This window comes from Carya illinoinensis, chromosome 1 (genome assembly GCF_018687715.1).
Source record: "Carya illinoinensis cultivar Pawnee chromosome 1, C.illinoinensisPawnee_v1, whole genome shotgun sequence".
NCBI lineage: Eukaryota > Viridiplantae > Streptophyta > Magnoliopsida > Fagales > Juglandaceae > Carya > Carya illinoinensis.
Window position 1 is genome coordinate 3,777,272 of NC_056752.1, and position 26,670 is coordinate 3,803,941.

The 26,670-nt window shown below is 35.0% G+C and overlaps 3 protein-coding genes and 1 non-coding gene across 5 annotated transcripts; 3 read left to right on the forward strand and 1 right to left on the reverse strand.

The window, feature by feature from the left end:
- Positions 1-1,372: 1,372 nt before the first annotated feature.
- On the forward strand, positions 1,373-5,120 carry LOC122301531 (L-ascorbate oxidase homolog). Its single transcript, XM_043112930.1, has 9 exons — positions 1,373-1,777; positions 2,166-2,363; positions 2,499-2,608; positions 2,744-3,014; positions 3,223-3,325; positions 3,475-3,823; positions 3,959-4,324; positions 4,521-4,599; positions 4,721-5,120. Exons 2-9 carry the CDS (start codon positions 2,199-2,201, stop codon positions 4,919-4,921), a joined length of 1,644 nt encoding a protein of 547 aa, XP_042968864.1. The 5' UTR covers positions 1,373-1,777; positions 2,166-2,198; the 3' UTR covers positions 4,922-5,120.
- A 1,210-nt stretch (positions 5,121-6,330) lies between these two features.
- LOC122306352 (dof zinc finger protein DOF5.3-like) lies at positions 6,331-7,945 on the reverse strand. The gene is made up of 2 exons (XM_043118783.1): positions 7,798-7,945; positions 6,331-7,628 (listed from the first exon to the last, which is right to left on the reverse strand). Exon 2 carries the CDS (start codon positions 7,583-7,585, stop codon positions 6,605-6,607), a length of 981 nt encoding a protein of 326 aa, XP_042974717.1. The 5' UTR covers positions 7,586-7,628; positions 7,798-7,945; the 3' UTR covers positions 6,331-6,604.
- Positions 7,946-19,744: 11,799 nt separating this feature from the next.
- Positions 19,745-19,964, forward strand: LOC122294025. Its single transcript, XR_006237446.1, has one exon. It is a non-coding gene; the product is annotated as a small nucleolar RNA U3 (small nucleolar RNA).
- A 1,109-nt stretch (positions 19,965-21,073) lies between these two features.
- Positions 21,074-26,105, forward strand: LOC122306359 (autophagy-related protein 101-like). Of its 2 annotated transcripts, XM_043118794.1 has the most exons (8): positions 21,074-21,305; positions 21,430-21,466; positions 21,826-21,946; positions 22,221-22,306; positions 23,120-23,215; positions 23,678-23,843; positions 23,937-24,102; positions 25,674-26,105. In XM_043118794.1, the coding sequence occupies exons 3-8, from the start codon at positions 21,934-21,936 to the stop codon at positions 25,747-25,749; spliced, it is 603 nt and encodes a 200-aa protein (XP_042974728.1). In that variant the 5' UTR covers positions 21,074-21,305; positions 21,430-21,466; positions 21,826-21,933; the 3' UTR covers positions 25,750-26,105. The 2 variants fall into 2 exon arrangements, with proteins under 2 accessions (XP_042974728.1, XP_042974724.1); XM_043118790.1 differs by lacking the exon at positions 21,826-21,946 and having other exon boundaries at positions 21,075-21,305.
- Positions 26,106-26,670: the final 565 nt, after the last annotated feature.

The window sequence follows — 26,670 nt, forward strand, 5'->3', positions numbered from 1 at the left end:
CAACTTTCGTGAAACGTCCAAAATATATACTCACTCAGATAAATTTGCGATATTACAATGTTAATATTGGTGGAAGGCCTGGAGCCTAGCGAAGGAAGAAAAGTAGGGGTGACAATATGTTACACGACCCGTTAACCCAACATAAACACGACACGATAATAGTGGGTTAGGGTTTAGTCTTAACGGGTTTGAGTCAAAACGGGTTGACCCGTTATGACACGATTACTTAACAGGTTGATAACGGGTCAACCCATTTTGACATGTTATAACCCGTTATGACACGTTAAGAAAGTTAAAATTACAATTATACCCTTCTACCCAAAAGTAAAATTGTTAGAATTTTAATTTCGATATTTTTATTATTTAGATTGTAATTTTGGACTTGTAGTTAGTTTTATAATTTTTATAGATATTGTGATTTTAACATTTATAGAAAATTATGTTAAATTTAATCAAGTCAAAATGGTTAATTTCAGGCATATTCAATCCATTTACATAAACAGTTTAAAACAGGTCATATTGTTTCATGTCAACTTATTTAGTAATATTCACTAATAGATCAAAACGGGTTGACACGACACGACACGTTATGTTAACGGGTTGGGTTAGGGTTTGAGATTTTGATACGATAAGCTTAACGGGTTGGGTTAGGGTTTATCTATATAATATAATATACATGCTTTGACACGACACAAACACGATCCGTTAGCACGATTTGACACCCTTAAGAAAAGGAACGAGTACTAGAAGAAGAAACAAGCTGCCAGAAGACCGATAATTACTATTATATATATTGCATATAATATATATATATATATATGTCCAGTTTTTTGTTTTTGTTTTTGTTCAGAGCAGTGAGAGCACAAAACAAATTCAAAAAGTCAAAACAGAGTTACATACTTATATATATGATCATCATGATCAGGACAACACGACTTATGTGACAACGTTGTAATGCAGGCTCCTCGATCGGCTAGCTAGAAATCCATAAAAAATGGAAGACAGCTAGGCCGTCAGATCCAGGCCATGCATGCAAGCATATTCCTCCTCCAAGTGCCTAGCCACTGAATGCTCCATGCATCATGTTACCGTAATCAATTGGCCGTCACTTTCAACTCCTAATTAACGCGTTTTCTGATCAATTTATTCTATATTAATATCTACGATCCGTTCCAGGCTGCGCTACTCACGGTGGCGCTAGCTTTCTAAGATCCTTCCTTCTTTTCTTTCTTTCTTTCTTCTTTCCCACCGACTTATCCACGTCCAAGTTCTAATTAAATTCCAAAATTAATATGCCAGCTTCATATTTTCACCTTAAAGAAACCTAGCAAGGAAACGAGAAACGAAGAAGAATGCAGATAAAGTTATATATATTTGAAGATAGCCAATATACAAACTCCGGTCAAAACTGCAACTGCAACTGCAACTGGCCGGGCTTTAATATTAATTAATTTTGAGCTGTAATGAGTTGTGAAAGAGTGTGTGTGTGTGTATATATATATATCATTTATTAGGTGTTGGTGTTACGTAGGTTAAGCTAGCTTGAATTGCGCCGCAAATTAAATGAGCCATGCATGGGAGTCCCATGATCACGAGTGTTTGATAGACCGGTCAACGCTGCAGGCACCGTCACGATTTTCAGCTCATTCTTCATGCGCACCTCTCTTATTGTATATATACAAGTGGTAATTCATGTTATGTAGCTGCACTACTCCAAGTAATTCCACTACTTCCATCTGTTCCCTCAACATAATCCGTTCGGGAAATTTGAGATAAGGTAAAGCTTCTGCGCTCTGTTAATTGGTTCATATGCAACTAAATACTATTGTCTCACTTATGTGACTAAATTGTGTCTGTTTTGATCATTTACGTCATATATATATTTTTTTTTACTTTTTAAAAGCAACTTAATTACCTTTGTTGGTGCCAAGAGGCTGATAACTTGATGCCAGATGGCCCTGCATTTTTCTAAATGGAGTACTTGATCATAGCTAAATTTAAAAGCAAATTAATATATATACATGAACTGATCATAGCTAAAGTACGTACTTGATCATTAATTGTGGTTTACCAAAAACTTTTAGAATTTTTAAACAGATTTAAGTTGAGTGAAAGATCCATGTATAGCAACTGATTTTGGTTGTCTGTTTCTTTCGATCGGACAGATATTTGAAATTTGAAGGAATATATCTGAAACGATGAGGCAGACCGAGGCAGCCGGTTCTGACCGGCAATTTTTTCTTGGAACGATATTGGTTATAATTTGCTTGAGCGTTTTCTCGGTGAAAGCAGAAGATGCATATAGATATTATACATGGACAGTTACAAATGGAACAATTTATCCTCTTGGTGTTCCTCAACAGGTTGGTTTCTCGCTGCCTCTACATCATGCATGCATAGGTGTTGCCATTTGTAGCTAGCTAGCATGTTAATTTGCTTAATTTCACAGGCTTATCTATTTCTGTTTTTGCATGCTCATTTGCTGCATAATTTTGTAGGGAATTCTTATCAATGGGCAATTCCCGGGCCCTACAATTGAATGTGTGACTAACGAAAACATAGTCGTTAATGTCATTAATAAGCTGGATGAACCTTTCCTCATCACATGGTTTGTATTTTCTTCCCTTTTCTGAGCTTTCACTGTTCAATTATATAACAGTCTTTCCACCTGCTGATATGTCAGATAGCGAAAATCTAAAACCCAAATGGTTTCTTTCTTTGTTTTGTTTTGGTGGGAAACCAGGAATGGAATAAAACAGAGGAGAACATCATGGCAAGATGGTTTGCTTGGAACCAATTGTCCCATCCCTCCAAACACAAACTGGACATACAAGTTTCAAGCCAAGGATCAGATTGGAACTTTCTCCTACTTCCCTTCAACTAAATTGCACAGAGCTGCTGGGGGTTTTGGAGGTTTCAATATTGCACAGAGATCCGTCATATCAATCCCATATCCTAAACCTGATGGAGAATTTACATTGCTTGTTGGCGATTGGTACAAGACTGACCACAAGGTTCCGTAAAATATAATAACTTCGATCTGCGTCTATCTTCCGCGAATCTAAGTAATTAATGATTGAAACCTTAAATTACTTCATCCAAAATGCTTGTAGATGTCCTGTTTAGGTGGCATATATATAATATCATGTTTAGATTATAAAGTTGTAGCTTGTATCTGAGATGGAAAGATTGGTCTAATACATGATCAACTCATATTTACAGGTCTTGCGGCGAATGTTGGACCTCGGTAATACTTCTCTTCCTTTACCCGATGGTCTCCTCATAAATGGGATTTCTAACGGCTCTGTCTTCACCGGTGAACCAGGTACGCTATTATCATTACCAATTGGATATATGATCTTTTGGCATTTGATTCCCTCATTAGTGTGTCATCTTAATGAACTAAAATTTTCCATTCATGGAAAGTGGTCAAATATGTATAAAGTGAGGTTTGGTTGGGTTGGGTTCTTTCAGGGAAAAGCTACAAATTCAGGGTGACAAATGTGGGGATAGAAACTTCAATCAACTTTAGGATTCAAGGGCATGCATTAAAGCTTATTGAAGTAGAGGGATCTCATACTCTGCAGGACACATATCAGTCCCTTGACGTTCATGTGGGTCAATCTGTGGCTGTTTTGGTTACCCTAAATAATGGACCATCCAAGGACTATTTCATTGTTGCTTCAACCCGTTTCACAAAGCCTATTCTTACAACAACCGCATATCTTCGCTATGCTGGTTCCACAGCCCAAGCCTCAGGGCCCTTACCTACCGGCCCAACTTATCACATTCACTGGTCTATGAAGCAAGCCAGGACCATCAGGTAAATATATCTGAGCGACGTCAAATACTATATGACACTTTTTACCAACCAAGTTTTGATTTTTTTTTTTTTCCCCCAATTTTTAGTGCTATTCTTTGTTGCTCATGTACACCGTTCCATTTTTTGTGCGGGAAGGTTGAACTTGACAGCCAATGCAGCCAGGCCCAACCCACAAGGGTCATTCCATTATGGGACCATAAAAATTTCAAGGTCGATTGTTTTAGTTAATACACAAGCCAAGATAAATGGCAAGCTACGATATGCCGTTAACGGAATCTCCTACCTCGATCCAGCCACCCCTTTGAAGCTTGCGGACTGGTTTAACATTTCTGGGGTCTTCAGCTTGAACACAATCAAGTACGGGCAAACTTCTGGCCTCCCAACCCTTGGCACCCCTGTCATTGGAACCACCTTCCATGACTTTATTGAAATCGTTTTCCAAAACACTGAAACTAAGATACAATCTTGGCATTTGGACGGATACAGCTTCTACGTTGTCGGGTAGGCCTCTAGACGTTTATCGTAAAAGTTAATTTCCAATCTTTTATGATCATTAAGTGCCAACTAAAAATACAACATTTAACGTGCTTGCCTGGAAAATTTCCAATAACCTATATATCATTAGTTAATAATAGAGAAATCTCCATGCTCATTAATATGATATTGATTTTCTTTTGTATATACTGCTAATTTTCAGATATGGTTCTGGTTCATGGACACCTGACATGAGAAAACGATACAATTTGGTCGATGGCATTCCCAGACACACTGTTCAGGTAAGTGGAAGACTCTCAATTAAAGAACTGCATGAAGATTTCAACGTTAATATCATTCCTTAGATGTGATGATCTGTGTATTTCCAATGCTGATTCATACACATTGGGATGCAAATGATAGGTATATCCGACATCCTGGAGTGCAGTTATGGTGTCTTTGGACAACAAAGGTATGTGGAACTTGAGGTCTGCAATTTGGTCGAGGAGATATTTAGGACAGCAATTGTACGTTAGAGTTTGGAGCAACGAACAGAGTCTGTTCACTGAGACAGGCATCCCTGCGAATGCATTGCTTTGTGGCCTCGCTAAGCACAAGCACTAATAGGAAGATTATTTTCTAAAACATCGATCTTTTTTCGAACTTTATTCTTTTAGTTTTAAATTTCAGTTACGAGGGTGTGACTGTCGATTAGGAGAAGTTTTCAATTCTCTGTATCTTAGATTATAACTTCCTATTCATATTGTGTATGCATATCATTATTTAAGAATAATTTTTAATACTTTTAATAATGAAGTGACAATATTAATACACTGTTGGTTGTAAAAATAAGTTACAAAATAGTTATGAAATTATCATTTTTCTATATATTCGAATAGAATTTGTTCAAAGCTATTTGATCTTACACTAAAAAAAAGGGCTGATATGTGATCGGTCTCCTCCACATGATATGAACTCATGCATGCATGCATGTGGAGAACCTGATCAATTCCCCGTTTACTAATAATTCTATGTGAATTAATTACTTTCCCAAAATTTGATGTAAGCATTCAATTATGAGCGACATTATGACAACCTAGTCCAAGTCCTCATGGTTTCTTGGAATTAGCTCCATTACAGTAGTAGTGTATGTTGGTAACCGAGAGATCACAAACCATTGCGATGGACGGCCTTCTCGACTCCTAGCTAGCTACTTAATGAGTACGAATATTGATTTGATTGTATCTTCCAAGAACCTAATTAATTATTAACCTTGTGGACTCTAGATTTCTTGATGCTTGTACTATCTAATCATTGGAAACTACCGATCGATTAAATGAAACTCCAGCGGCCTAGTAACATTTAGGAAAATTAGCTACTGTAGTAAATAAGCTGCCAAAATGTGCGTGTGTGTGTGTGAGAGAGAGAGAGAGAGAGAGAGAGAGAGAGAGAGAGAGAGAGAGAGAGAGAGAGAGAGAGAGACTATTCAGTGCTGGAAGGAATTAAGCCGATATTAGAGGAGGAAAGCTGGGCAGGGACAAATAAAGCTGCAAATGGAATTCCTTACCGACAGTAAGATCAAATTGCAGTCAAAGGAAACTCTTCCCCAGATATGAATATGCATGGTTACTTTAGCATCACTTTCTCGTAACAAAACAATAAAAGGATGATCTTCGTATGGCACCCATGCATCTCACTAGCAGTACTACCCACACTTGATATATATATCAGAAGAAAACCTCTCATGCATCTTTTCTACGATTATTGTTTGTTCTTCCACACAAATACACATCCATATACTGACTCGTAAGGTATTTTAACTAATTCCTTACAATTCTTTATTCATCTGCCTTATAAGATTAACCCACAATACCAAAACTTATATATAGTACTAGATCGATCATTAAACTTTAAAGCGCAAGCCCTTTGCATTAGGCACTAATTCAAGAAAAAATCATGATATTTCATGTGACATTAATTTTTCTATATATATATATATATATATATTGTATTTGCAACATCAAGATCAAGTATTGCGAAACACCTAATATTTTCCATATTGATCTTCTTGGTCATTGGTACAGTCTCATAAGTTAAACACAACTAAAAGCACACACACGAAAAAAAAAAAACTGATAAAGATAAAGATTGATGCTACAGTCACGTACTTTAATATTCCACAATCCAAACAAGCACAGGTGCACCAGAGGCAACAGCCAGTCCTAGCATATGAAGGGGAAAAAAAAGAAAAGAAGAAGAAGAAGAAGAAGAAGAAGTAAAAAAGAGAGAAAAAGCTAGGAAAGATTTTCAAGGATATGCACCATTTGTTGTTGGGAGATCAGACCAAGAAAAGGCAGGATTCCAGTACCCCAATTCACCCCCAGCAAGCGAAGCTGACTCCAAAATGGATGAGGAAGATGAATTAGATGAAGAAGCCACGTTGCCCAGGACTACTGATGAGTGATCAGCATAGTAATTAGTTGATGATCTGAGCCTCTGATACAGTTCTTGGATCCCACTGTTTTGAACGTCACCAATCACTACGCCATTTTGCTGTTGAGCTTGATGTTGATTATTTCTCCAGAAAGAGCCACATAGACCAAGAGAAGGGACCTGGCCAAGATGATCCACGCCCAAGGTTCGAGCATTTAATCCACCTGCTGTGACTGCTGGTTCAGTCATCATGTGTGATCCAATCATATTTCCGGCCTCCTCCTTCACATTAACAGAACTAAAAAAGGGACTAGGGTTAGGGTTTTGAGTAGATCTCAGTAAGGCCAAGAGATGAGAATTCTGAGGCGAACCCCACAGAATTGGGCCCGTTGAGAGCTCAGGATCAAACCCACATCCCAGGCCTGGCCTTCCAATCTCAGAAGATATGCTCTTCATCCTGCCAGAGCTTGATTTTCCAACAGATGTTGAGATAGTAGGGGACTTGCTCTTTCGGCATCCACCTCCAATTGGAACATTCCTGAGTGCACCTCCTTTTGTCCAATACCGGCGACATGTCTTGCAAAAGTGGCGAGGCTGAGTGAGGTTGTAGTTGTTATAGTAACAGAACTTTGTGTTGGATGAATCACATCGTGGACACCTCAAGTTTTGGTTATCTGAATTCGAGGTTGTTGTAGTGGTCGTAACAGTAGTAGTGCTCGTTGTTGAGGAGGAAGAAGAAGACGGTATTACTGCAGGAGATGAAGAAGTAGGTATGGCTTGTAAAACTCCCCCATTAGTTGAGATTTTCCTCTCTCCTGCTATAAGGCTTGCACCTCCCAACAGTTCTTGGATCATCTTTAATCTCTTCCTTGTAGATCTACAACAATCCAAAAACAAGCTAGAAAAGCAGAATATAGAAGGGTTAGTCTTTTTGAGTGAGTGGAAAAGCTAATTAAGAAAGTAGGTTTTGTTGTGTATAAGAGTGCATGTATATGATCATCTATATGTAATATGTATAAGAGAGAGAAGGAGGGGGGGAATGGATCATATGGAACTACATAACTTGCCTTTGTAAATTGATCAGTTATATGGCTTTGTTGTTGGCCAGTAGTCTTTTGTGGGTGTAAAAGAATAGTAGGGGATTGAGATGGGAAAGCATTAATATATATATATATACACACACATATACAGAAGAAACATATAATATGCAATGTGAAAGAAAGCACAAAACTTTAGACTATTTTAATCAACAAGTTGCTTTTCTGGATTTTGGAAATTGCTTGTCAGTGGGTTTTGGAGGGAAGTGGTCTTTTGTCCATTCCCACACTACCCTTCTAATCATACATGAGCCACTCCTATGAAAATCTAATTCGACAAGACCCCATTATTACCTTAATGATTCCGATAACAGTCGGAATTACAAGAAACGTTAACGAATTGGTACGTAGTTAAGAGGTGTGCCTTGCATCTTTTCTTTCATATCCTATATAATGTTGGTCTCCCCAACCCAAAATTATTGCCACAAGTATAATAACGGATCGAATTATTTGTGTGCGTAGAAGTACTCTTTTGTTATTTTCTCGTCTGAATAATTAATATAATGTATTTTTTAGTACGTACCAGTACTTGGCTTATAAATATATTAATACATAATATTCTCATATTATCATAACATATAATTAAAAATGAAAAAGTCTGGTACAAACCCATTCTTCTATTCATTCTTCATGGTGTCAATGTCATCTCCACAAACTATTTTTTTTTTTTTTTCTTTTCTAATATATATATAGAAGTATCCAAATGAAAGCAAAGGAAACTATATTAATCTGATGTGTGGGAGATTAATAATGCATGCTTCATAAAACAATTAAGGTACTCCCTAATGATCAGTTGTATTATTATCCCTTGGGTGTTGTCAGGGGATGTTTGCTGCAAGTGGGGAAGTAGGGCAGGGAATATATATAATGATAATGGTAATCAAGAGTTTTCTAAAAGAATAATCTTTGTTGTGGGGAAGCTCTCATGTGTTCAATTCCCTTGCTGAAAGATGCTGTTCAAGAACCATCATTACGGGTACAAAGGACAGGACTAATCACGTGGAAGTACGTGTAAAAGCTAATATGTCCCTACACCAACCAAAGCCACTGCGCGCCCGAAACTTATTGCTTGATTTTTGGACCAAATAACCAAACCTACAAATACCTTCGTGTACGTACGTACGCGTACTACCACACATGGATTAATTGATTACAATCGGTACTACTTACGCGTGTGATCATCTTAGCCACAAAACTAGTTATACTCGTATCATCATCCATATCCAGCCTCGTGATCTTAGTTGATTAATTTTTTTTTTTTTGGCTTAATTAAAAATGTTGGAGGGGCGACCGCAATGACTTCCTCATTAAGACGGGATTATATTAGCATCCAACTTGCTGAAGAGTCAGATAAGAGAAGTCTAGATGGCAAGAATTGTATGCACTTTCCTTATATCGGACTTAAGTCATAGCCTGACTCTAATTCCACGAAAACATCAACATCAATAGTCTATGATATTAATGGGTCACTAATAATCTTGAATCTTTCCTGTTTCATGATTCAATCTCAAGATCTAGTGCCTACTGTCAAACTCATGAATCACTGAGCTACCATACTCCATGGTTGTTTTAATTCATTATAAGAAAATTATTAGTTATTTGTGGTTAATTATTTTTTATATTATTTTTTGTTAAAATGAATTTATTCCCATCATAATTAATATTCATTACATATCTTAGCAAATAACTCGTTATAAATATTTATTTTTTAAAGTATTTATAAAATATTAGTTCAATAAGCCAATCAGATGTGGCGTTTAGTGTACGTAGAGTTAGTGAATTTATTAATTCCACGTATGCATGCATATATTATCTATAGTCTGCTTCGATCTTCAAGCACGTAGGTACCTAATAACTATTGCTAAGCAAATGATATGATCGATTGACAAGATGATGATCTAATCACTGAGATCACGGCCAATTAATTCGATTTCGGTGCAATAAGCGTATTCTCCACGAAGGAATTTGAGAGAATATTAAAACACGTAGTACTGATCTAATTGACTTGACTGGTTATATTATCGGCGATGATCAGTTCATTTAATAACAGTTAATATTATTCCTTAATATTTAAAAAGCTCAATCGATTCATACGCGGAGAAGACTCTGACCATTGACTTAACTCTGAAAAAGTTCTTCATGTGTTCTTGCTTCGGTCTGGCATTTACCATTTGGAAAATGCTAATTAAAGCCCCGGCCCGTCGGCTGGGAGCTACCGCTCTTTATTTTAATTTATAATTAAAATAAATTTAAAAAAATATTTTTAAATGATATTGTGAATTTTTTTAAAAAAATATATTAAAAAATACAAATAAAAAAATAAAAATAAAAAAACACACTTTTCTATTAAAGGTAGCTCTCAACGTGGACGTAGCACGTCACTAAGCATTTATAACTGTTCTACCTAAAAAAAGGAAACATAAGACAAATCTTACGTAAATGATAAGATCGATGTAACCCTAGCGATAATCAATTTTCTAGCTAGTTGATCTAAGACCACTGTATAATTAAGCATATTTGTATTAATCTTGACCAAATAATTAATTATTCCTTCTGTGTATTTGGAGTTTGAAAGAAATTCAACCTTCTTGTGTATGAAATAAGAAAGAAAATGAGAAGGGCAGATTATCAATTCATGCACAAAGATGATTAGAATTAGTCATGACGCGTACAGAATAGATGGGGGTACGTACGTAGCGGCGATTGCGAGATCAGGATTGGAGGGGTCTACATGTCTCAGATTAGTGGTACCTTTCGTCAATGAATATCTTGATAGATCTCATGATCAGATTATTGATTATGATCGAAGAATTAGGGGAAAATCTTATCACTAAGTCACAAGATAATCTACCGCTACCAACGTATAATTATTGTAAAACTATTATATATAAGCCTTGTGGGCCTCATCAATTAGTGTTTTAATACTAATTGAGTAAAGGCTGCTTTCAAAATATACCCCCCTTGCTTGATTGTAATGAACTTCAACTTGGAGTTGAGTCCACATTTCTTTCAAGTCATAAAATTTAATATCCTCTAACGCTCCAGATAAATTCGATCCCAACAATCTGGTTAATTTCCTGAAAACATCCCCATATAATGTTTTTAACATGAGAAGGTAGACTATATATGCATGCATGCCATGGCAAGATGCAACAGATAAAAGTGAGCCAAAGGAAACTCAACTTAATTGGACGACACGTGAGCGAACCAAATCGCGATCGATTTGAGTGTGAACAAGGAAAGCTAATAAGGAGCTTAGAGCTTAGCTAGACGCATGAATCACGATGCAAGTCATTAAAGACGTTGGAAACTAGCTTATTATGTTCTTTTCTTTCGAAGCAAACCCATCAAAGTTGAGTAAGAGCTTGTGGATGTTTCTATTAGGTACAGTCCTGTTCAGACAAAAGCTAGGCAAACATTGTTGCAATTTGCAGAAGACTCAGGTTTCTGTCTACACTGAAAGCTCGTGAGCAGCATTATCTTTGGAGAGCCCGACATAAACTGTCATTTTAAGTCCCAAAAGAAAATGAAATATGAATGCAAAAGGAAAAGCAAGAACGCACCACAGGAATTTTTTTTAAAAAAAAATGGTCAAAAACCGTGTTTTGTGAGCTTGCAAAAATGGAGTCTAAATTTGAACACGTTGATTGGGGGTCTGCTTTTTTCTCTCTTTCTTTGCTTTGAATTATTGGGGGGATGTTGGATCGGTCTTGAGATGGTACAGACTGACTACCATACAGGAACCTGACCGCGCGTGCCGTCCGGAGCGCGAGGACCCTGGTGGGGGTGGGAAGACCGACAACAACAACTCTAGCTGCCCGTCCGACTTTATGTGGTTGGTAGTATGGGACGGGCAGCAGAAAACGACGCGAGCTTATGATACGTCCGATACAAATCGCGGGCAGATAGGGCAGGAGATACAGTGGTCAGACAATAATCTAGTCGCCGTCAAAGGTGTCTGTAGGGAGCTAGGTCAGTGGTTCCCCTCGATCCTCGGGCTCTCTCTCTCTCTTTCTCTCTCTGCGATCAGTCACTATCATCTGCTCTCTCTTTTATAGGATCCCACAAAGAGATTCGATTCGCGCCGAGTCTCTCTGAAATTTATCCAACCCTTTACTGCATCCTCTGATCCTCTCCCCCATACTTCCTTTCGTCGTTCCGTTTTAAACAAGTTTATGTCAGCTCTAAAATTTTTTGTTCATGCAGTTAAAGAGTTCCTTTCTTTTACAACTTTTTTTTTTTTTTTTTGCCTTTTCAGTAATAAATCTGTCTTTTCTTTTTCTTTTTTCTTTTTTCTATTGTTCTTATGATAAAAATCCATAAACTCCTTGCATGTTAATATGTTAGGTATGCTTGGTAAATTCCTGACACGCTTGCATGATATATATGTTGGAGGTGCTATTGTACCGTTGCATCTAATCATTAATTAATAGTGTTCTTTTTTCCATGTAAAAAAAATTACTATCGGTACCCTAGCTAGGTATTTTCCATATATGTTGGTAACATTAATCCATAAATTTTGGGAAGTGAAGATGTTTCTTACTAATTTTTAGATTTGTTAAAAAAAATTGAGATATATTTTAGAGTTATATCGATAATAAGACGAGATAAGATAGTTTTAAATGAAATTTAAATATAATATTGTTAAAATATTATTTTTTCATATTATTAATTTTAGATGTGGAAAAGTTGAATTGATATTCAAAAAATTTGAATTGTTTATTATATTTTATATGAAAAGTTAAAATTGTGTATTGATAAAATCAAATAAATAAGATATTTTCTCAATCTAAACGCCTATTTGTATTGAGTTTTATGGTAAATATTAGTAGGTAAAATAAAATGTCGTTTTTATAAATTTTGTTGATCAAATGTGTTTTATATTCAATTTTATGAAAGGGTGTAGACATATTTAAAAAAGTACTTTTTTAAAAAATAGTTGTGAATATGTTTTTTTTTTTTAAGGTTATTTGAAGTTTTATAATTTTTTACAAAAAAATTAAGTAAATTATTAGATGAAATTAATTTTTAAATATGTTTTCATATTTAAAATTAAGTTCTGTGATTCACTGTATATGGTCCGATAATTTCTAAATTGATCTTTTTACATAAAAAATTAAAATAATACCTTTCCTTTTCATTTTAAAAGTACCCTCCTCACGAATATATAATCCCCGAGTTTTCACTTACTAAGTATGGTGAAAGGTGTCAACAGACTATAATGATGAAAGAAATTCAGGATTAAAAATACATTTAAATTGTAAACAATATCAGTCACCAAAATGCTAGCTAGCTAGATCTATGCATGTGATTCTGAAATTATCTTACTAAAAGCTTTACAAACAAAACTTTATCCTCTAAAATCTTAGATGCAGTATTAATTATCCACATAATTAATTAAAGGGTTACAGATTATAAACCAAGATGGAACAATATTAATAATCTATACATGCATGAAATTACACCCCAAAACAAAGGATCGGAGTACTGGCATGTATTTCAACAAGCCTGTATAAAGGGATAGGGGAGTGATTAATCTGACTATATTTAAATGTTGGAGTGATATCATATAATCTATAAATAAATAGTAATTAAAAAATAGTGAATAATTTATCCATAGCAGTGAACTTTTTGTCAATAGCTTTGAATAATGGTTGAGTAGTTTTCCCTTACCGAACACTGCCTAGAAGGACAGGACAGGGACAGGGGCGATGGCACCCTATTAATATTAGCTTCTTGATCAGCAATGTAGTTTCCAGCCTTCAACAGTGAATTGACAACAATGCGCGCATGAGATGGGGATGTGATAGCATCCCATATTCTTTATGGACCCCTCCTATTGTCTCCACTTATGCGGCAGAACAGATTTTCTAGGGCTCCTCACCTTCTGCATGGCCCTCTTTTATTTTATTTTTTTAATGATTTTTAAGTTGGATATATAGGTAGCTTGTTCCTTTTTTTACTACTAAAATATTTTCAATAATTCATTCTAATAATTTGGGTAGTACTGGTTGTGAACATCCTAACTAGATAGGTAGAAGTCATTTTCCATGTAACTATATATCTGGCTACTTCATGAACTGTCTGATCCTTTCCAAAATATATCAGTTTTTTCCCGTCGCCATTCAGGTTTTTATCAAACTGTTCGTAACTAGAAATTAAAGAGAGCTGTTTGATCTTTCTCTCATGAAGTGTAAATAATAGAATAGAATCATACCAAAACAAAAAGAAACAAGCAAGCATAAATAATGTTGATATTAGAAAGAACTACAAGCTAGCTGGGTATCCTCATCGTCTGGTACTACACATCCAGTTAATTCGATACAAGTTTCTTCTATTTATAGTTTTCTTCTGACGAAGATGATGGTGATCGATCATCATAATTGTAGATAAATATGGGTTCTTCTATGGAAGAGTAGTTTTGCCATGATTTAATTAAGCACATGATGAAAATTTATAACAATATGATCATTTTAATTTAAAGGTTCCAAAAAAATATACTGGGACTTGTATTTGTTGATAAATTAACTCTAATTTTATTTATTAATTATATCAAAGATAACAACAATTACAAGTGCTTAATTTTCATTTGCTTGGATCAATTATTTGTCTTAATTTCTTTTATGGGTTGGTGTCAAGCGAGACCAGACAATTGTTTTTGCCTCTTAAACTGACTTAAAAAGCCAATAGAAAAGCCTATTTCCCTGCAACAAACATTAATCTTAGAGCTGGAATATATTTATATTTATATAGCTAGAACCGGACAATATATACCAGGAAAACTATATATGCACGTAATATATATGGTGACCTATCTTGACCCGCATACTTCAAGGAAGGGGAAAAAATGAATTGCACGACAACATGATTGTCAGCAATCAGCATCTGTACCCTTAGACCCTTGCAGCTGGTTCTGTTCATCACTTCAAATCAGTCTTTCAAACACATGAAAATATTGACCCTTTTAATCATTCCAAATTATTATTATTATTATTATTATTATTATTATTATTTTGCTCCCTGTAACTTTGTACGTACAGTAAGTGAAACTTTTAATTCATCTATACGGTATATGAATGCATGCACATATAGTACTCTCTCTCTCTTTAAAGGCGCCATTGATGAAGCAAAAGGACATTTTGTATATATTTGGCAAGCAAAATATAGAGTTAAAGATCAGGAGGAGATTACTTGTAAGGAGAGCCATGGATGATTCTTAGCTACCTATATTCTAACAAGTAACATGCATTCCTCTCGTGAGGGCCCCTCCCTCGGCCTCTTGGGAAATCCAATGGAGGGGTTCAATATTATTCCTGACAAAAGCTATGACATGGACAAGATCCTTCCTTCAGGACTAGCGCGCATAGATAATATTATTATTGTCTGTGGATAATGCTCTGCATGTGGGTTGATTCCTATTGGATTGGCTCTCAACAACTTACAAAAGGGTGAAAGATTACGATACAGGCCGCAGAGGGAATTTCTCACTGACATCCCAAGGCCCCACTATATATGCATTGGGGGTACTGTCTGCCGATTGCAATCCATTTTTCTGTTACCCGAGACTAGGGTTTGAATTTCTTTCATAGGAGTTAGCATTTCTGTTGCAGGCTTTGGTAACAAGCTAATCTCTCTTTAAGTGTACCATATATTTTAAGGTTCAGTTTCCACGTGATTAGAGACCAATTTTAAGTGATCGATTTGGGATCTACATTGAAAATCCCGATCAATGTCTGAGAATGAGATATGGAATGTCTGATATATGTTGGTAACTTAAAAAGGAAACTAAGTTTTGAAAATGTGACCTTGTGGAGTTCGAGAGTTGGTAGGATCATTAGTCTCTTCTTGGGGCTCAATGATTATAATATATGTAATATTAAAAAACTCATGCTCTGCAAACCATATATATATTAGAACACTACTAATTTTGGGACACGAAATGTAGAGCCAGATGCAGATGGCGCAACTGCTTAGTCATTAGGTCAAAATGGATGACAAGGTGCATTAATATTGTGCATGGCATATCCAGAGACCTGAACGCGCGCCTATAGTTGGGGCACATGATACGGTGTCGTTTGTGGCTGAGATTTAACCAAAGGTCCAGAGAATGCATAAAAATGTGCTTCAGAAAAATCAAAGATCGACCCAATTGATGGGAAAAGATTCCCATCCGCAAACAATAAATACATGATAAACATTTTCCCCTTTTAAAGTTAGGGCTTTAATGGTATCATGCATTGTACGTACTTGTATATAAGTTCCAAGCACAAAAGCCCAAACAGGATCAGGAGATATCTCCTTTGCTTAGATCATATCATGATATATTACAAATTAGGTAGGCTAGGTAGCCCTACTTGTCTATAACCGTATAAACTTCCACTATGTCTCCTTTATATATATAGCTACCGGCAGTCAATTCGTTATTGATCTTAGCGTTTGAGTAAAAATTCTAAGAAATCCAAAATCCTTTATCTATTTATTTATAGAAATATAACATCATATTGCAGAGCACGCAACAATGACCAATATATGGCATGGAATTAGGTCATGTTTGCCTTTAATATTGAGATAAAATTTACCATGTTTCCATGCTCGATTAATGATCTAAAACGTAATAATATTGAACTTGAATTGGGTGATGGGACAAGTACTAGTTCATGTTTGGTGGGGGATAGCAAGGCCCCGGTCTTCCATATATCTGCCATGCATGGCTTAAACATGATGAGCAATATTCATTGAGATTGAATTACGATATTCTAACTATATATATATATATATATATCATGTATATATGTCCATCAGCACGGATGACGAACTATAGTACCTCATCAGTTAATTATTGCATGGAAACAACCCTAAGTGGTGTAAGCTAGCTAGCTAGCTATATATGACATTATTCGTGAAATGAAATTGACATATATATGGAGCCCACGCACGTACAACTACTTTGATTGGAACAAGATATTGAACAATCTCGCAAAGGACATGATCATTAAGACATTGTCTTCCACGCAAATATATAAATACAAATAGTCGTAAAGTTTGATGTAACATGCTGCATGATGAATAACCCCATGAATGAATGACATTGTCTTTCGATGATGTAGCAAATAAATACAAAATCGTAAAGTTCGATTGCGTGATCCACTTTGCCGGCCTACATGCAGATCATTAATTAATTATTTTTTACTATCCATCACTAGATCATTTGAAGATAAACTCCTCCTTTTTCAAATTATTCCAGATTTCCTAAGATATATACATGAGAATAATGCCACTGTCACTTTTCAAATTAAAAAAAAAAAAAAAACCCACTACTCATGCATGGTTTTATCAGATTTGACATTTATTCGTCCATTTCAACATTATGATCTATCCAATTAAAGATGTTATCGAATATCTACTTAAGTACGTAGCAGTCCATATGTTAAACACCACGAGGAACAAACAATGTTGATTTTGCAGAGATATCTGTGTTTGGAACAGATCTCGATATTCAAGCGAAATCAAAAGGCCAAGATCGAGATGCTGACTAGCTAGCTAGCTGGCAGAATTATCTAAATATTATATATATATATATACACACATATGGATTTTGTTGATCCACACACACAAATATATATATATATATATATATATGCATTTGTAATGTATGTACGCGGTATCGAATAAAGGTGCTCTCACTCGTAAAAAAGAAAAACGAAAACAAATGGAACACTCGTTCTATTATGCTTGCAGGAAGGTGTAGACTGATCTCCGCATGCAATACGTACTATCGATATCTAAATATCATTTAATTCTGTGAATTAATGTGCAAATTTCAATTTTAATTTACTACCTACTCCTCAGCCTACGGGGTAATATTAGCAGCCGTTTTCAGCTGTTGTTTCCTTCCCAAGGACTTGTTCTTTTGTGTTAGTCACCTGTTATATAACTTACATGTATGAAGCCTGCTGACAGCATTTATCCCAAGCCAGGATCGAACTCCTTAAAAGAGTGCATGATAATAACAAATCATGCGCCGCTCCTGCGCTGAAGAGGAACGGGAGTACTAAACAAGATGCCGAAACTGTGGGATGTAAAAAGGTATCGGTAGGGGAGCATTTTGCCTTGGGGGAAGCACTTGTGCAATCTACTGCTGGATAGGTACCTTAGGCAGCTAATTATCTTGATAGTATGGTAATAGCTAGCTAGCATCTAAATGTGCAAATGTCGTGGCAGTTGCAGTATCTTATAAGTATAGACATTTCTCATAGATTCACTAGTAATTTATATATATAGCTGCATGTTGGCCGGTCTCTTTATATGTGTTGTCCGGAAACTAAATTTTACAGAAAGATCGGCCTTGTAACGATCCACCAACACCAATTATTTCTAGTGGAAAAAGAGAAAAAGGGTAGCAACAAGGCACCCTCCATCTTATTTGCATATAAACAATATTTCAGAAAATACATGAACAAGACAGATAGCCAAGTTGTATCAAGAATCTGCAGTAGTAGTACTACTGGGCCATGCAGTACTCTTCGTGCAACAACTCAGATATATCAAGCACTTCGTTAATATAATAACTTTTAACAATATTTGATTGTTTATTATTTATTGTATGGAGTAGTTTTTGTCCTATTTTTATAAGATCAATGATAGAAATTAAGTGGGATTATGTTAATCATGATGATCATCAAGTTACAGGCCAACAGGGATGTCGACGTGCAACATTGAAGGGGACCTTCCCACTCATTCTCAATGTAATGATGGCCACGAATTTGAAAAGTGCAGGAGTTCATGTTGGTATATAAATTAGATGGATTTTTAAAGCTGGGAAGGTCAGGTTTTCCCAGTTTGCTTGGGGCCATGGCCTCCTCCGGCCACTTGCTATAAATTATTTCATCGCGTTAAAAGCTGACTAGGTACTGTAATTCTGAGAGCATGCAGGTTTTTCTATTTTGTATTTTTTTTTTTTTAAAACAATTAACAATATGTCAAAATAAGGCTTTTATGTAAAATTAATGTAAAATACATATGAGTTAAAGTGTTGCTCTACATACCATTCATCTTTTATTTTAATAAAAAGAAAATACTCATCTTAGAAAATTTTCAAAACATGACAAGGATAAAAAGTCCATAAAAAATAGGATAAATGAGATCTTTCGTTAATTTCTTTTTGATTTCTTATTGAGCTATTGATGTTATTTTGACTGACAACATAGAGATATTGCGTTCACATTAATATATGAGAAATATTAAAATATATGAGAATATTACAAATTTAACGGTAGTAAGAAAAGTATTTAAATGAATAAATATATAAAAAATATTTAAATAATAGAAAGAAAAAATAAATGAATTGATATATATATATATATGGTGTATTGTAAAAGTCGTTTGGTAAATAGAAAAAATGAATTAATTTTGATTACATATTTTAAATGAAAATTTAGATAAGTCATTTAGAATGCTCTAAAATAAACAAGCATGGTCAAGACTCAAAACTGAATAAATTCACTGGATAATACTAGTTAGTCTCGTGATTTTATTTTCTCATTTTTACTATTCATATATTTTATTTATTTTTTATTTTTATAATAGTTAAGGAAGTAGATTATTAAAAAATTTATATTTTTTTAATATTTAAAAATACTTAAGGAAAAAAGAGGTACAATTAATAATTATACTGATAATAATTTTAAGAAAACAAAATCAAGACTCCAAATTAATTAATTTGACAAAAGCCTCAATGTATAACAGACTGGTCTGATTTTTCAGAAATCGATGTATATTATAATTAAAACAACTGGAAAGCCACGATAATTGTCTTTTGATACTTTCGAGGACAAAGGTTAACAGACTAGTCTCCCACATTGGAAACTCAGGAAGCAATCCAAGGGTTTATATAGAAAACAGCTGACGTGTTAAGCTCACGACCTTACTTGAACAGGATCTGTTCTATAGGGACGTACATCTGTTTCCTAGAGTTCTAAGGAGACAGGAATCCAAGTCTGGTTGATGAACTACGGCCTCTGTGACCAGAGCGTGAGTAACGGCATAGTGTCCTTCTCGGGCTGCTGGTGCGGTAGAGGATCGTTTCCAGCCATCCCGTCTTGGCTGGCTGGTATGGTCACACGGCTGTCTGACAGACTTCTATCCTTCATTTTTTCTATCCTTCGTTTTTGTCTCTAAATAACACAAAACCATAGTTTTATGATTCATTTAATTCTAATTTTTTCTTCAATCCACATCTTAGAGTCAACAAAGATTGGAGGTGCACATGAGGTTCATGATAAAGAGTTTCGCATAAAAGAAATGTTTTAGCGATAATTATATTTCATAAAAGTAAATTTACAAATTATTGTTATTTTATATAATACATTAAATTGTAAAGTAAATCTAACTTTTTTTTTTCTTTTATCAAAGAGCCAGTAGCAACCCACATAACAGTCCTATCCCAAGTTTATAAATAAAAGCCTCACTTATGGTGGAGGAAAACTATGGTAACAATAAGACATTTGGGGGCATACAAGATAGCATTAAAACAAGCCCAAAACCAAGTGTTAAAAAGAACCAAACCAATGAAAAAACCAACAAACCAAAATAAAAACTTGCAAAAACCAAGAAACCAACACAAGAAAAAAACCTGGTGCACTTATAAAACCAAAAACAAACACCTTATAAAAACCTATAAACGAATCACTGGGATACCAAGTTTATCAACTTTCAAAATTCCTTTGAGTAAATGAGACACTTCATTATATGAATTTCACGTACCACTCTTCTGATCTGACACTATACAAGTCAAAAAATCAGCTCCTGCATTGCCTTATCGATAAGTATGTTTTACCTTAAACTCCAAAATAGCAAGAATCGATTGAATCTTTTTCCAGTAATCTAACTTATTATATGAAACTACGCTAATGTGTATGTTTATTTTTACATCCTCTTCGTAACTATAATACTTTTCTTAAGACAAATGTACCTCATGTAAAAATACTTAGTATGATGGACTCGAGACAATTGTTTTGTAAATACACGTAAAGAAAAAATAGTTCAAGTGAACAAACACATTGTTCAATGGAAAATAGTGAACTCTGAAAAAAAAAATGGAAAGTAGTGAAGAAAATGAATTTTTTTCTAAGAATTTGCTATTTTGCTTCTTGGGGGCCTCGTAAGTCGTACATTGGGGGCCCAAATAGATTAACCTAAATAAACGGGAAAGTAATTTCAAAATTAAATGTCATTTTCCAAACCCAGGTTGTATTTATCTAAGTTTGAGAGTTTTTTTATTTTTTATTTTTTGTGTGATAAACACTCCAAGTTCAAAGTTGAAACTTGAAACACCGATCCGACCACTATCGATTTGACGATTACGCTCTGTCCGTTAATCTCGCACCAAAAAGCTAGGGTTTGAGTCTCTTAATTTTCTGTGAAAAGTACCCTTTCATCACCGGGCCATGAACTGCGAAGTTTGCCAACTCAAAGAATTGGTAAGCTTTTCCCCCACAGACACATGCTTACTGAATTATTAATTTGATCAGTCTCTTTCTTATTGAAATTAGTTGGAACATCTTATCGGTAAAATTTCTATCTTTCATAAATGTTTGTTTGTAGGAAGTGGAGCACTACGAGATACGGGAAGTTCTACGGTGTAAGAAACCATTTCAAATTTTTAGCCTGCCTTTTAAAGTTGTTTGTATGTGTTACTTTTGCTGAGCCTTATGGGTTACTGTATGACGCTTTGGTTCTTCAATTTGTACAGTTTTGACAATTTAGCTGAACGCTGATATCCAAGTTAATTTTGTTTGTAATTAGGGTATACTATTATTTGTAAATGTGTTAACACTATATATCTTCTTATTCTAACTTTCAAATTGGTATTCAGATCAGTAAGTAATTAGTCAGGACCAGTTATTTAAGCTCAGAGTTGAGAACTCGTGGTATTTTGTGTTTGATACACGTATTTTTGACACGGTTGAAAATTGATAGAAAAACTTCTGTTCATGGCAGCATTGAAGGATGTGATGTCTAACCAGAATAAAATATTATTCATTTGGTGTAAGACTTTATTTCTTCTGCATACTTTGCTACGGACGAAACTATAAAAAGACTCAGAAGATGGACGGATCTAGTAAGTCAGAGTATTCAGTTTGTTGTCTTTCATGACTGGTGATTGATTATTTCCCAATGCTTATGGACATGTTTAGAACTGAGATAATTATACTTGTATAGTAGCCTAGCATTGCCAAGTGTTTTACTTTTCTAGACAAGCAATCTAAATTTGAAGTTCCACAGTAGTTTCTATACTATTATATCTGTATTTTTGGTGTTGACTTCATCTGTACTTCAAAGCATTTTAATATTTGATTTCATCTTTTGTGACAACTCCGTGATAATAAGTGCAGGCATACTACACACGATAGTGTTTCATCGGGCTTTAGGTCTAGTGCGTCCCAAAGATATTGATTTGGAACTCTTTGATATTACATATGTAAGTTATTCATAAGTTCCCGTTGATTGGTTGCTTTTGGTTGGATGCATCTTATTTGTCATATATTTCTTGAGTGATGCCAAAGCATGTGGTGAATTTACTAGCTTGTTGGAGGCGTGCTGGGCAGAGTCAACCTTTTGCTGCCATTTGGAAAGTGATTCCTTCGTGCCTGATGTGGTGTCTATGGCTTGAGATGAATGGGAGATGTTTTGAAGACAAAGAACGATCGATGGAAGAAATTAGTGAATTTTTCTTTAAAACTCTCTATGGGCTAAGGCTAACGTAATGAATGGTGATGATGTGTTGGAGTTATTCTAGTTTTTCTATATTTTTAGATTCTGTATGTAGGTATTTCCTCTTATATACTTTCTGTGTACTTGGGCTATATGCCTATTCATGGTAATAAAAATCTTATTAATTATAGAAAAAATAAAAATAAAAAATTTAAGGCTCACTGAAGTAATCAGGAATTTGAACTGAAATATGCATCCACTTACTCATATACTTGAAGACACCAGTACATGCAAATTGTGTTGCAATCTACATTATTAGAGGCATATATCCATCTGTTTTGATACCTTAAGAGGTACAATTTTTCTTTTTTTCCTTTTCACTTAATCTTGGCCTAAGATGGCAAACTGACTACCTTTTGTGGTCAAACTTTAGGATATTATCTTGTTGCATCTAATAAAAAGATTTTCTGGATGTATCATCCAACTTGTGCAGTTTCGTTCTGTGTTTCTACTTTTTATTGGCTTGGTTGGAGATTCTTTAAATTTGTTTCTTGTTAATGCAACCTTTCCTGTTGCATAGGTTCAATGTGGAGATGAGGACCTTGAAAAGAAAATAGAAGAGAAGATTGAGCAGTTCATCGGTTGGGTAGAGAAACACCCAAACAAAAAGAGTCAGGTCTGTGGCTTTTCAGTGGCTATAAGTTTTACCTTATGATACAATACGGAGGTCATTTGTAAATATCCTAAAGATATTCTTTACAAATTGATAGAATGCTCTTAGAAGGTGATGCTGTAAATACTCAAAATTGAATTTACTACTTTACTAGTTAGTCCTCATTTCTTTTTCACCATTGCTAGGTCTTGTTTTATCTATCAGAGATGCATAAAATAATATTTTGTAAATGCATATCTATTTTTCGTTTTAGTGGGCATCCAAACTACTGTTACTTTCCTGAATAGAAGGATTTGGGTCTTTGTTCTAGAAAATAGATTATACAACTGAAAGTGGTTTTCGGAAGACTTCTGTATCACACATTTTATTTTTGTTGTCAGAGCTTCTTGCACTATTCTCTGTTATGTTGTGGTTGTTTTTGCGTACTTTTTTTTCAATCTCACCAATTTTACTGCTGTATTGCAGATATGCTTATCTTTCTATGAGGTGAAAAACAGACAGCCTTCTTGGTTCACTAATAAAATTGAACGCCTATATTGGGAACAATGGTATGTCAATTGGAATGTGGCCCAACATCCCAAAGCACATTCTAGCAAGTCTCATCATTCCAAAGTTGTACTTGATCCAGGAGGTACAATTTGTATTGTGCATTGATTTAAAGATTTCAATTGCTTTACTCTATCCTAAGGTAAACTGATATCTTATTTGCTCACTGTGAGTGCAGAGAGTGCACTGGAGGAGACAAATGCTCGCAGAGCAGCACTTGAAGCATCTCTCCGCGAGGCATTGTTTCAAATCATAAAATTTGTGAATGAGAAGAAGGATCATGTTCCTCCCATACCAAATCCCGAAGGTGTTGTCTATTTTCCCTATGAAATCACTATCCCAAGGTGAGTTGTCTTTTCATCTCATCTCATCTCATTTCATTGGTGTCCTTTAACTGTTTAATGCATTGATCTAGAAGCTATTTTTTTTTTCTCCTCTATTCTTTTTAAATGTTATCAAGTTTGTTGCTTCTTCTATTTTTTACATTGGTAGATGGGGTGTTCATTGGGTTATTATGGAGGCAAAATTTTGCCTTCAGGCATGTTCATGTATATTATGTAATCAATTGAATATGTTAGATATCTTTCTGCCATTTCAGCCAAATAGTCGACGTATAACTTGCAACTTGCCTTTGAGGATGGGAAAACTGCATATATGTTAAAGCTAAGAAATAACTTATTGTTTTCTAAATATGCTTGGTAAAGTTGTTTTTGTCCAGATGTGCAGGTGGGTTCTATTTTATTGATTGTGACTATTTTTCCTTTTTTCCTCTTTTCTTTTTCGCTTGTCTAAACTGGTATTTTGTTTCAGATAGTTTTATTCCTACAATGAGGAGGTAGGGCTAAGATATTATTTGAAGGCGTGAATTGGTGATTATGGGTTAGGACATCAAGGAAGCAGAGTGACTATGGGAACCTTTTATGTTTCAAACTAAAGAACTTAATGTATCATAGGTATGAAGTGGTAGAATTGGTCAGTGCCATATATTGGATAATTTTAGTATAACTGATGATGGGGGCCAAGTAGATCAGCTTGAAGAGTTGTCATCCCCACTTCAAAAAAGAAAACAAAATATCCTCCCCCTATTTTTCAAATCCCTGCATAGTTGGTTATGGAGCCAGGTAGGTTGTGGTTACAGTTGCTAGTTTGCTTCAAATAACATAAATACCAAAGGCAGGCCGTTGTGATGCATACCTTTCATTATAGTAACTTTCAGAAATTTTTTCATTTCAGAAAGAAGATATTGATGGCTATATATGGTCTCTGTTGTGACGTTGTCTGATAGTTGCTCCTGTTTGTCATGCCTGCATTGATGAAATTAGAACATGATCTCTTTATAGGTATATAGACAAAGGTTTCGAACTCAAAAGATTTGCCTCTTAAATATAGGGCCAATATAATATATATTTACTGAATTTAACGATACTAAAGATTAAAATATGTGTCATACAAATCAATGATCAAAGTCTTGAGTTTCCCAAAGGATTTCATTCAGTGGCTTTTTTGTATCACTTTCTGTCTATTCCACCTACCAAAACCATCCATTCTTCAGTACCATCAGCTTGGCTCTTGACAAGCTATTCCTAGTTGATAATTGGGTCAAGCTTAGGGCTATGTCTCTAATAATTTTTTTTATAAGTAGATGTCTTGAATACTTAGATAAGTATTTGCTGTTCTTCTGAACTAACAAGCTCCGTCTTTGTACAACAAATGCAACTAAAATATTGTGCTTGGTGTTGGAGAAAATTTATAGACTGCCCTTTACTTGCATAAACAAATAAAAAAATTGACTGCCCTTCATGCTTTGCTCTTGCTTTCTTAATGATGTGCTGTTCCTTATAAACATGTGTGTCAAGAAATTCCTCCCGAACTCATGATTACAATGCTGAGTTTATGTTGTGCTGCCATTTGCCAGTTCGTCAGATTCGACATTTGGAATGGACATGATCAAGAGGATGCTCCAAACTGGGCATCCGACCATGCTGAGCTGATTATCAAACTTAACAAGCTATAGCACGTATTCTCTTCGTGTGCCAGTAGGATGGATTCTGACGTTCATGATGTCTCAAAACATATACATATGAAGTGGTTGCAAGAAGCTTCTCTATCCAGAAAAGTTTCACGGCTCTGAACAAGAAGTGAATCCTTGCTACGCTTATTAGTGTTCGTAATTATTTTCCCTGAATTACCCCACTTTTCCCATTTGCTTTTCCATTTCTTATAGTTTCTTTTACATACTGAAATGATACCAGTTTGGTCAAACCAGGACCATGGAGATTGTCACATATTATTGGGCAAATTAAGGATTTGCTGTATAATTCGAGGCATTTTTCTTTTCTGTTTTTCATCTCCTTGGTTTTTCTGTCTACTAACACGTCAATTTGGAGGATTGATTAAATTTGTCATTGAAATATGGAGGATTGGTTTTTCTGTCTACTAACACCATAGAGATTGTGTAGCTGCAAACAGTAAGTGTTAGGTTCTGCTTGACTACTGAAATTTTTTAGATGAGAATTTTAAATTTTAAGATTAAATATTAAAATATTATATTTTAATATTATTATTATTTTAGAATTTGAAAAAGTTAAGAAAAAGTTGAATTGTTTATTATATTTTATATGAAAATTTAAAAAAATTGTAATGATGATATGAGAATTTTGTATTTGAGATGAGAAATTTTGATGGCCAAACAGTATCTTAGATGTGCTGGCAAAACGTTCTTAGAAGTCAACGAGAGGTGCGTTCTGAGAGGGCCTAGTTAGGGGTGGGCTCCGACCTTTGACTGGAGTTGGAGGGCATAACAGACTCTGACTCTAAATTCAATTGGAGTCGGAGTTCAACTCCAATCTAAGCTCTGCTCTAATCGGAGTTTGATTGGGCTAAGGCCCAATGCCGAATCTAATATTTGGGTT

What these genes read in the sequence shown, in the direction of transcription:
- LOC122306359 (XM_043118790.1), top strand. Translation starts at nt 21,273, where the DNA reads ATGAACTGCGAAGTTTGCCAACTCAAAGAATTG. An exon ending in AACTCTTTGATATTACATAT is followed by an intron (nt 22,307 to 23,119) that starts GTAAGTTATTCA and finishes CCTGTTGCATAG; the next exon opens with GTTCAATGTGGAGATGAGGA. An exon ending in ACCCAAACAAAAAGAGTCAG is followed by an intron (nt 23,216 to 23,677) that starts GTCTGTGGCTTT and finishes GCTGTATTGCAG; the next exon opens with ATATGCTTATCTTTCTATGA.
- LOC122306352 (XM_043118783.1), bottom strand. Translation starts at nt 7,585, where the DNA reads ATGATCCAAGAACTGTTGGGAGGTGCAAGCCTTATAGCAGGAGAGAGG.
- LOC122301531 (XM_043112930.1), top strand. Translation starts at nt 2,199, where the DNA reads ATGAGGCAGACCGAGGCAGCCGGTTCTGACCGGCAATTTTTTCTTGGA. An exon ending in CTCTTGGTGTTCCTCAACAG is followed by an intron (nt 2,364 to 2,498) that starts GTTGGTTTCTCG and finishes ATAATTTTGTAG; the next exon opens with GGAATTCTTATCAATGGGCA. An exon ending in TGTCTTCACCGGTGAACCAG is followed by an intron (nt 3,326 to 3,474) that starts GTACGCTATTAT and finishes GGGTTCTTTCAG; the next exon opens with GGAAAAGCTACAAATTCAGG.